This window comes from Charadrius vociferus, unplaced genomic scaffold (genome assembly GCF_000708025.1).
Source record: "Charadrius vociferus isolate BGI_N301 unplaced genomic scaffold, ASM70802v2 scaffold1041, whole genome shotgun sequence".
Classification (NCBI taxonomy): Eukaryota; Metazoa; Chordata; class Aves; order Charadriiformes; family Charadriidae; genus Charadrius; species Charadrius vociferus.
The window spans coordinates 1078933-1089936 of record NW_009646843.1 but is presented as its reverse complement, the minus strand read 5'-3'; the positions used below and the strand labels follow the sequence as shown (position 1 = coordinate 1089936).

General features: G+C 44.9%; 1 protein-coding gene across 1 annotated transcript; it reads left to right on the top strand.

The window, feature by feature from the left end:
- Positions 1-7949: 7949 nt before the first annotated feature.
- On the top strand, positions 7950-10974 carry LOC104293927 (double-headed protease inhibitor, submandibular gland-like). The gene is made up of 6 exons (XM_009893484.1): positions 7950-8062; positions 8317-8362; positions 9273-9400; positions 9541-9595; positions 10324-10442; positions 10932-10974. Exons 1-6 carry the CDS (start codon positions 7950-7952, stop codon positions 10972-10974), a joined length of 504 nt encoding a protein of 167 aa, XP_009891786.1.
- The last annotated feature ends 30 nt before the right edge of the window (positions 10975-11004 follow it).

Below are 11004 nucleotides of genomic sequence, written 5' to 3'. Positions count from 1 at the left end.
AACAGAACCCATGAATTGCATTTTTATCATATTTCCTTCTTGTTTTCTTTTTTCCAGATACTGATGCACGGCCGGTAAGGGACAGATCTTTCTATTTTCCATAATTTCTTTCCTTAAAGCAGTTTCTGTATAAATCCTTACTAATCACACTGTGATAGAGCATTTGAAAATCCTGAGTCATCCAGCTGTCTGAACAATATTTGCCACAGGTACTATTGGGTGAAATTGCCATTTTCATCTGATGATAGTTTCAACAAGAAGTGCGGTATTCTGTTAGTGTCCAAGTTATCATTGAAGTTACTGCAGCAGCATTTATGATGGTTACACAGGCTCTATGTTGCTGGAGGCAACATACCACCGTACTCCTGCCCTGTCCTTAGGCTTTTTCTCAGCATCTGCTGCTGGCCCCTACTGGGGGGAGTTCTGGCAGGGGTGGGGTGCTCCTAATGTCACCTTTCTTACATATCTGTTGTTGAGAGCCTTTTTGTGAACATACATTGCATCTATCTACAGGGTTACTGCAGCGAGTATGTGGTACCCAGAGCTGTCTGTACTATGGAGTATGTCCCACACTGCGGGTCTGATGGTGTAACATACAGCAATAAATGCTTATTCTGCAATGCATTCCTGTACGTATAAAATAAATCTCTTCACTAACTAAATGATGAACTAACTCAGCTTAAACTAACTAATCAGTCTTGGAGACTGGTTGGAGAAGTAATGTTCTTTTATTTGGTGTTTGCCTGTTCGCTTAGTAGCAAAGGTCAGCTTTTTTATTGGGAGAATTTGCCAAGAATTGCTTTAGTTTTATAAAGAGGTAACATTTAGTAGAGTTCTTCATTTCCCTGTTAGGTAATTTGCTGAAGAGCTTCCTTGCAGCAAACAAAGTCTATTTCCTAAAGACTATTTGTTCTTCCTTTAAATTAAGTCTTTTTCTTGTCTTTGAGTGTTAGTAAAAAAAGGAGATATGCCAAATAGTGTTCAGAAGTTTTCTGTTTTGGTTAAGTTCCTCTACGACACATCCTTCACCAGAGGGAGAGACAAACAGTAAAAGCCCAGATGTTCTGTCTCTGAGGTACTGATTTCTTTCTCTTCAGGAGAAGCCGTCGGACTCTTCGTTTGAAATCTCTTGGAGTGTGTTAACTTCTCAACAGGCTTCAGCTCAGAAAGAGGAATCCTCCCTGGCAATGTTCCCCATGGCCAACGCTCTCCTAAAGCATTGTTCTGAACCTTGAAAGCCCCTCATGAATCTTGAAACCTCTGCTTAATAAAAAAAGCCATCAGCATTTATTTCTTGTTTTAATAATATGTCTCATTCTGGTTTTACCTAAGATGTTGCACGATTACAGCACTGCAACAATGCTGGGGTGCGGGTATTAATGGGCAAATTACAGGGAGAGAGAATACATTGTTCTGATCTACAAAAAAATCAACCCTAACCACAAGATCAATGGGTAGATCTTGAGAGCATCTACCTTCATCCAGCTTTCCAAAAGAATACCGGGGCTGGAGATGCATCCTGGTGCAGTGCTCCAATCGATTTATTGCACTAAGGGCATCCCGGACAGACACTCTCTGCTTGGGTGAGAGGAACCGTCTGCACCCCAACCGCTGCTCTCAAACGCAGCATGAAGAGTCCCCAAGCAAAGCTGAACATACACATAGTTAGAGACAGTCACAGTCCCAAGATCGTTGCAGCTGGGGGTGTTTTGTGGCTGCTCTGCAAAAGCCAGGGAGGCACAGAGGGTCTTGCTGGCACCAGGAGCTGCTCATCCCCATTTCAGTTTCCAGGGTTAATTCCAATTCCTTATGCCCACAAGAGAAGTGGTGAAGAAGCGCAGTTTCCCAGCTGCATCTCTTCCCCTTTCAAGAGGGCTGGAAACACACCTTTAGGTGAGAGAAGCCCTTTTGCAATCCTCTCTGCCTCCCAAAGCAACGGGACAGGGTGTTTTCTCCGGGCAGGCAGATACCTGGCTGCCCACGCTCACGTTTGCAACGTTCATCGGCGCGGGGTATCGCAGAAAACCAGTGGGCAGACAGTCCTCACAGACGTGATGTTCAGAGAACTGCCAGCAATCGCTACCGCGGCCCGTTTCTGCACCTCACCCACCACTTAGCTGTTGCTTGTAGGTAATTACGTCGACTGTCGCTCGTAGAGGATCCTTTGAGATTCTTCGGCCTCTGGAAATCTTGGCTGATGAAAGGAAAGGCTCAGAGTCATAGTGTTAATTTATTATTCATTAACAGCGAAGTGCTGGCAGTGTGGCGTGCTGTACAGGCAGCAGTCTCACAGTCAAATAGTTAATGATCTTAAGTGACAATGTGTCACTTTCCAGAGACTGGAGAGAGCAGCTCTCTGAAGGGAGACAATTTATTTCCAAAAGACATGACTCTCTGCAACCATTTAGTGCCAAGTCCCTTCCCAGGGCTGGAATGTCCCTCCTGTGAGAGGGAGGTCTGTGTGCAGGAAGGCATTTCAGTCTCATATGCAATTTCTTAGGACCAAGACAAACCGAGGCTCTGGGAGGGAGTGCGAGGAGCGTGTGGCTCAGGGGCTTCATGCTCCTTCTTGTCCCCCTCCACTGCGCAAGGGAGTTGGAGGTAAGAGAGCAGCAGCTCCAGCACTTTTTTTCTTTCCTGGGGAGTGGCAGAGAGGATGAGGATGGTCCCCAGGAGCCACGATGCCTTGGAGACAAGCGGAGCTCTCGATCACGCTCAAGATCCCAGTGGTCCTCAGAGGGCGTCTTCCAGGGGCCATGTCTGCTAAACAGGAAAATCCGCCAGGCAATTGAGGGGAAACTGTGAGTAGAAATGAACGGGGACCAACCCTCCACGCTGACGCAGAGCTCAGTTACGTGGCGTTATTGAGGAGTAACCGAGGGCAGAGCGGGACCCCAGCGGCACCCCAGACCTCACGACCTGGGGGGGAGCAGCTCCTTAGGATGGAGAGGAAGCAGCTCCTTAGGATGGAGAGGAAGACAGTCCTCTTTTATGGGCACTTCATTGGAAATAATTTTTTTGTTGCTGCTCAATAAAATCCTGCCACAACAACACAAAATCCCCTCACCGTTACTAATCTAACTCTCCCTCCAGGAAATTCAAGGCAGGAAACATTGTCTGCCTGCCGAGGTATTTTATGGTACAATTCTTTAAGCAGTACCTCAGCACTTTATGTCATTATCTGATGTTTGTGAATTTAGGAAGTGCCATTCAATTACCCTACAACCTGATTAACACATCGCATATAGTTATTTTGTTCTGCTCTATTTTATATCAGTGCTTCTGTTTTAGTGTATTATTCTACTTGTTTCTGGCCAAAATATTCCTCAGGCCAGTCTAGACGTTTCTGCTAATGCAGTTTCTCTCTGAGGCTTCATTCAGGATAAACGGTTTGTTACTACGTTCCTTCTTGATGCGGAGAAAAATAAAACGATGTTTTAAAAGAAAATTACCTGGAGATGTTTTTTTTGGGGGGGGCTGGCTGTGTCAGAGCTGTTGCAGCGAGGCAGAGCTGAGACTCGCTGAGGTGTTTGGATGCGCGGGGCCAAAATCCTCAGCCCTTTGCTGTTAGTATGCGGCTCCCAGACAGCCAAATTATTCCAGACACCCTTGCCTGTGATATCATCTATGCTTAAGCGACTAGAGATATGCAGGCAGCAATCAGATAGCTGAACTGCAAGGAGGAATATTACACGAGCCCGGCTCAGAGCAGGGGCTGTGCTTGCTGTAAACTGAATTCGCGTCCTCATAGCAGATCCAGCTCTGCCCCCCTGTGCAGAGGTCTGGGAACAGCAACCTGGTTTGGGAGCTCCTGCAGAGTGCCACATCGCGAGTCAACGGCTAAGAGGTGCCTTTTGTATTTGCCTCTACAGGAGCATAGTCTGGGGCATAGCACCACTTTACTCTTGATTACGGTGTGGTGGTGTGTGACAGCAGGACATGGGAGCAAGGACAATGATGGTGCTGCTGGAATAACAACACGTGGTCTTGCACGCACACAACTACCTTCCCCCCCCCCCCCATAATCCTTTCTCTCTCTGTGGGTAAATAGCTAATTCCTTTGTTCCTTGCTGCACTATTTCATTTCTGCCATCATCCCCCAAAAAAAAAAAAATTAAAAAGTATAATTTCTCTTTGTAGCCAGATGAAGCCTGTAGCAAGTTTTAAACTAAAGCAGGGAAAATAAATGAAGACTTTTTTTAGGTCGTGGTAGATTATGGACTTGCTTGAGATAGGGAATCTCAACACCAGAGGAAAAGATTCCCAGAAGAGTATCACTGTTATGGGAAGAAATAATGCTGGGTTAGAAACTGGGTAGAATTTCCAGAGTTATTGGAAATTCACCTTAACGCAAGAGGATATATCATATGGCTACTGATGTTTATCCCACTCACGTGGCCATAAATTTCTTGAATGTTTGCCCTCTAAGAACTTGAAATGTCAGGAAGAGCCTTATTTAAAATTTTCTGTGGTTCTCATATCTGTAGAAAGGTTAAAATAGTCCTATGCTCAAAGTCACTTTACTGAACCCACCATCATGAGACTCCTGAATATCACAGGTTTTGGCAGGTGAGTTCATTTTGCCCTTCCCATTTGCAACATGTGTGTGACGTTTCCTGAAGCTCGCTCTTCCAAATGTGTAAAGACAGTTGCTTTCGGCTGCTCCTAACGCCTGTTTTCAACCCATCTGCTGCCCCGCAATTACTTCTGTCCTATTCCCTCTGTTTCTTATTAATGGAGCTCCTTGTGCAATCCCACGTCACACCTAGCCCAGCAGCTCTCGCTGCCCTGCCCTGCCTGCTACCAATTATCTCCCATCCTTTCTCATAGACCCTGTAGCAAGGCTCTTTCCTTGCTTCTCTTTTTCTCCCTGCTTCCCTGTGAAGTGGCAGGAATCACTGGAGGAAAAGAGCTGCTTTTGGAGCAGCCTGGTTGGCTACCCAGACCCTCAGAAGCAGCATGCGGATCAGAGCGGGATCTCCCCAGCGGATCTAATTAATCAAAGGGTGGGTGTTGGCCAAACACGAGAATGATGCTGCTCCCTAGCAGATATTCTGCCATTCACAACAGCTCCTGAGCGACCAGCGTGGTTTCAGCCTGGCAGGAGAGGCAAGTGGAGAAGCAGCACAATTTCTGGTAATTGGGGATCTCAGATCTGGAGGTGGATATGGATGGAGGAGCTCAGGTCGCAGCGCTGGAGAGGAGACAGACTACATTCCTGTAGCCTTGCTAACCACCGTAGAGCCAGCAAGTGCTATCTCCGCTCGTGGCTGGTGCAAGTTCTGAGGAAGCCTTGTTTTCAGGCTTTGGCATTCTTGCCCCTGGAGAATAATCAATAGTAATGCTTCTGTGATTACCGCTTCCCTTCCAAATATGCTCACAATCAGTTCAAGGAATATGAAAGTCAAGTCACTCAGGATGCTAAGAATACAACAGAAACAGCTTTCAAAGGAACCCTTCAACTTCTGATATTTGTGAATGACATCCAAATAGCATTACTCATTTATTTTTCAGGAAAATTATTTCATTGATATGAACAGGCCAAATCCTGCAAGCTCTATTCCGTGACTACCATTCCCTTACACTTTCAGCTACATTTTTATGATTTATCTGCCATGCCAAGACTTGAACATCTCCCAGGATAATAAGAAAAACAATTCTGATCTTCTATTTAAAAATCGGGCTGCTTTTAAGCCACATATATGAATCAAGCTTCTTCTAAAGCACAAACATGTTTCGTCCTTCACTTCCTTCCGTGACTGCCTTAAATAAAAAATGTATTATTTTATGCAATATTCCTTATTTGTTTTTCCATACACTTGCGATAGAGCTGAACCACTTAACAAAGCCTGGCACATTATTCTTCACTTATCTTCCCTAAAAGACGACTTTCAGCTGACACTCTAAATTTAATGCCATATAATAGAGGGGGGGAGGGGGTAGCCTAAGGAGTCACCTGTCTGCGGCTGCTGCAAATTTTTCTGTAATGTCTTTGGTACTAAGAAGCCCATTTCACCTGCACAGCACACCAGTTGCTTGACATTAAGAGGAAACATTGCCGCAGTCCATATTTAAGGCTGCTTATTCTCATAATTTCTTAATCAGACTCATGGCCATTGCCAACAGGTGAATAACTCTTGCTCCTACATAGAAATATCTTATAAACTGCTGAAGTTTTAGGTAATGATTTCCTTTTGTGATGACTGTTTCCTTCCTGTTGGTGAGAAATCCAGTGTACTGGAACTACAGGAGAGATTCATTGAGTCCTCAGCATCTTCAAAGTACCCTGATATCTGCCAAACCCCAGATTTTATGTCTGTAAAAGCTTAGAGTGTCCCACACTGCTGTGCCCCCACCCTGGTGTACCATGCAACTCTCCTGGAGCCCAAATGCCGTCTCGTGTACATGATACGGTGGGCACAAGTTCAAACACTTTCAACAAATGGCCTTTTTTTGCTTTACCAACTTCCATACGTAATTTCACAACATCTACTATTGAGACAGTGCTCTTGTTTGGAAAGTACAAATCACTCATTGTACAGCAGGGTGCCTTTGTTAACAAACTGGGTGTAGCTCACATTTTTGTTTAATTCTTCTGGGCATCTCTCTAACAAACAAGTATTCTTTAGAGCTCAACTCAATAATCAATACAATTTTCCTAGTTTACAGAGCAAATAATTACTTTATGGGATGACTTCACCAGGTCAGGGAGATGTATATATATAGTGCGGAGAGAGAAGGCTGAAAACCATCTACTGAACTCACCGGCAACCGACTTGCAAGTAACAGACGCTGCAACCATCTCCGCTATGAAGACAACAAGGAGTGTTGCCCTTCTTGGGCTTGTGCTTCTCAGCTGCCTTTATGGTAAGTCATTTTTGTTACAGTCTATGCTAGTATCTCTAGTCCTCCTGAACCTTTGCCTTTATATACACATCTTAAAGGAGAGCTCAGCCTTTTGGAGAAGTGATGATTTAGTAATACGCGAACTCTCTTTTAATGGATTTAATCCTTGTGCAGAGAAATACTATAGATCGGTAGGATGCATTTGTCTGACAAACTTATGAGACTTAGTGAGGATAATAGTGCTGCAAAAAGAGAAAACTTTATGTCCTATTTCTTCTTTAGTGAATCAAGATTTCTGGTTTCACAAATAATTGATTTTTTAAATCTTGGCATATAAGTTCTTGTTTACTGGGAGTAGATAAAACATTTGGGAAAACAATCACTTCTCAATAGTAAGAAAGTGTATTTGGTTACTCTGTTGGGAAATTGATGATTCTAGAGGAATTTTGGTCAAGGACATTTTACAATTTTTATATTTTATAATTTCTGTTTTTATTGTAGATCTTGCTACTGCTCAACGACGGGTGAGTAGTAGATCTTTGTCATTTAGTCTTGATTTCTAAGTCTAAATGAATAATTCATACTCACACTGTATACCAGGGGAGGCTTGAGGGAGAGAAAAAAGGAGACTGAGTGAGAAAGGAAGAAGGAAAGTGCCCCTAAGTATTATACCACCTCTTCTCCCTGAAATAAGAAAATACCTTTGTCAGAGAAAGATAACTTACCGTGTTGATGATAAAAAAGGCAGCGATTAATAATGTAGAGTGAGAGTCAGCACAGCACAGAGGGCCAGCAGAAAATCTATACAACTATTGAATAACCGCCTAAATATCTTCCCTGTCTTGACTCCCCAAGGAATGACCATTTTTGCCCGCAGTGCTTGCCGAAAGTACTGAAAGTCTTAATAGCGAAAAGGTGCTTTTGCATGCTGTAAGAAACACAGTAGATTTTGTTCCCTCTTTCCTTCACCATGGAGGAACGATAGAGAAAAAAAAAAAAGACCAACAGTAGTCTCCCAACACAGCGCAAACATGATTACGACAAGCACACACACCTCTCCACTTGGAGACATTACCAATCCTCTTTGACAGGCCTCCTGCAGCATGTACGGGTTTTCCGGAAAAACGTCGTTTGCCTGTCCCCGCAACTACGAACCCGTCTGCGGCACCAACGGCGTGACCTACCCCAACGAGTGCTCCCTCTGCAAGGAAATCTTGTGAGTATAAGGTCCCCCGATTGCCTACAATGCCTGTTCACGCAGCAGACAAAAGCCTTTGGGGTTGTGAGTAATCGTGGGGTGGACTATATTTTTCACAAGTTTCTGTCTTCCCTAATGCCCGCGATCTTCCGTGACAAAGCTCCCGAACCTGATTAATTGCTGGGGCTTTACAAGTGGAGAGAATGAGTGAGATGACTATGTGGTATCAACAGATTAATCCTTCCTTTCCTTCTCTCTCTCTCTCCCTCTAGCCGTAACCGAGCCCTGGACAAGAAGCACGATGGAAGATGTGTCAAGGTAAGGTCTGAGATCGGTTCCTTCTCCTGCTGCGCTCAGCAGTGGTGGGTGAAATGATGGCAGAGAGTTAGACAGAAATCTCACCTAGGATTAATTCTGTATTAAACCCACATAATTTCAAACTGTGAGAAATGAAATTAAAAAGAAGAATTTCAGATTTGCAAGGATTTAATTTAATTATTTTTTTTAACAGTAAAAATCAGTGAGTTTTAAAATGTTATCTTGTGTATAACACCAGACTTAAGAATGGAAACTTTTTATTTCAATAATGCTTCAGCGTTATCAAAACACTTCTCTTCAGACTTAGAGGCTTGTTGAAGCTAAGAAATCCCCTGAGGAAGTTTGGATTTTGACTAAATCATAATTTTGTAATAGAAAAAATGATTCTATCAGAACATTTATCATATAGTTTGTTTATCAATATATGGAGCTACCGTGAAGTGGAGAAGTATCTCTATTTTTAGTTTAGAGAGAAAAAGCAAAGAAACACTCTGGCTGTGCAATTTAACATAATACGATGACTTCCATTTCAGTACACTCAGAGTAATTGCAGAAACACAGAGGTGAGCGTAAACTCCATTTTCAAGCGGCATTGACATTTTGCAGTAAAAGTTGCTGCCGCATAAGGCATTTTAGGCAAAGATCCTTCATGGTGGTGTTCACTATGAAAATCCCCAAGACGATAGGGACGAAGCCCATTTCAGGACAGAAAAAAAACAGATAGTCCAGGATCGTGCCGTACCCAGGCGCAGGATTTCAGCTGTTCATGCTCCTCCAACTCCACCACGCTGGGGCTGGAAGCTCCTCTCCCCTTGCAGCTCTGGGGAGAGGTCTCTTGTGCCGTGCTCCATTACACGGGACTGATGAAAGAAGGAGCACAGATTAAAATGTTGTTCTGTTACTGTTTCAGCTCGACTGTACTGGCTTCCTGAGATCAGGCAACGGCGCTGCTATCCCCTGCACCATGGACTACACTCCCATCTGCGGCACCAACGGAGTTACCTACAGAAACAAGTGCCACTTCTGCAGCGCCGTGGCGTAAGTGAAGGGACTGGGTGACGGGAACGGTTTCCAGATCAGTAGGTGCTCGTGTTGGTGTTCAGAGCCTAACGAGGTAGTTTGACTCGTGAAGCGGTTGCGCTGTGCTCATTCATTCTCAACTCGCTTTCTTCCCAAAGGAATGGACTGGACGTCAACCTGCGCAACATGGGAGAATGCTTCCAGCAAGGAGAGGTAAGTCTGCACTCTTAACTACTGTTACAATACATTTTACAACACAAATTCACTGAATCATAGCTAAATAATAGAAAAACCTGCACTGTCCTGGTGCATTTGGCCTGGAAATTGGATTTGAGGAAGATAGTGAAAATACGCTAGGGTCAATGGGTACTGAACCAAATCCATGACTCAGATATGCAGTCGTCTATCTGACCTGGGAACGCAGCAGTCAACGGGTGCAGAGACCTTCATTTACCGGGAGAGGGGCTGAGGGAGAGATGCTGCCTCATCCCTTCTGCGGGAGAGCAGGAGCGTCATATACCACCAGCTCTGTTAGTAGCGGTGATTCCTTGGGTGGGAGTACTTTCTACAGCGTGGCTTGCGACCCTCCACTTTCTGTATGTTTGCCTCCGCTAACCTGCTGTTTGGCCCCCGCTAACCTGCTGAACCAGAGCAATGCAGCCAGCGGGAGGGTCAGCCTGGAAATATCAGCATGGTCATTTCACTATTTAGAACTGTATTTATCAGATTTTCCCCTCCTCTGCCTTCTCCCCACTTCAGGCTGCTCCAGGCAGGCACTTTCTCTGCCTTTGAGTTTGCAGAGTTGCTAGAACAACAGAGCTCTGCACCTGAAAAGTGCTTTTATGCTTTGCCATATCACAAACATTACATAAACATAACGCACTCATGTAGGAAAACGCGGGGAACAAAAGCTTTAAAACCCGTTGTTGCTCCACTATTAGCAGATTGACTGCGGCCAACAGAAGGGCGGCAACCTCATCTGCACCTCCGAGTACAACCCGATTTGCGGCTCTGACGGCAGAACTTACGGAAACAAGTGCCAGTTCTGCAACGCAGTTTCGTAAGTACAGAGCTCACCGTGTAGCCATGAAACCAGAGGAGCTGGAGCACACAGGCAGCGGCAGCAGTTGGTGTGGGAGCCCCGGAGCTCCCGTTAGCCCCTCGGTACATCCATCCCTGCCCCGTGTTCCTCTCCGGACACTCACTCCTCTGTCACCCCCCAGGCACTGCAGAATTTAAGCCCGAGTGAGTCCTCTCCTTCCCTTGCAATTAAATCCAGATCCCCGTTTGCAGCCTCATAGCACTGCTGACTCCCTCCCCGCCATTGTCATTTAAACTGTGACCATAGGAAGTGTCCAAACTTGTGGGGTTTGTCCCAAATCTCTTTCACATGAGAAAGAGTCTAAGCTGGGGAATCAGGAAAGAGGTGAAACATTAAGCGAAGTGCTTTATAACTTGGAGAGCACGAGAGCATTGGCTTATTTGGGTAAAGTTAGACTTTAAAACTGAGATCCATGTCTGTAATTTTGGTCTCCCTCTTTCTCTTCAGGCGGAGCCGGGGTCTGTTCGTCAGACACCGTGGTGAATGCTGAGCGCTGGAGCCGTACTCTTCACCCTGAGTT

Bases quoted from the DNA above. Each gene is read 5' to 3' on its own strand.
- LOC104293927 (XM_009893484.1), top strand. From the start codon at position 7,950: ATGTACGGGTTTTCCGGAAAAACGTCGTTTGCCTGTCCCCGCAACTAC. The intron at 8,063-8,316 runs GTGAGTATAAGG...CTCTCCCTCTAG, and splicing joins TCCCTCTGCAAGGAAATCTT to CCGTAACCGAGCCCTGGACA. The intron at 10,443-10,931 runs GTAAGTACAGAG...CTTTCTCTTCAG, and splicing joins CAGTTCTGCAACGCAGTTTC to GCGGAGCCGGGGTCTGTTCG.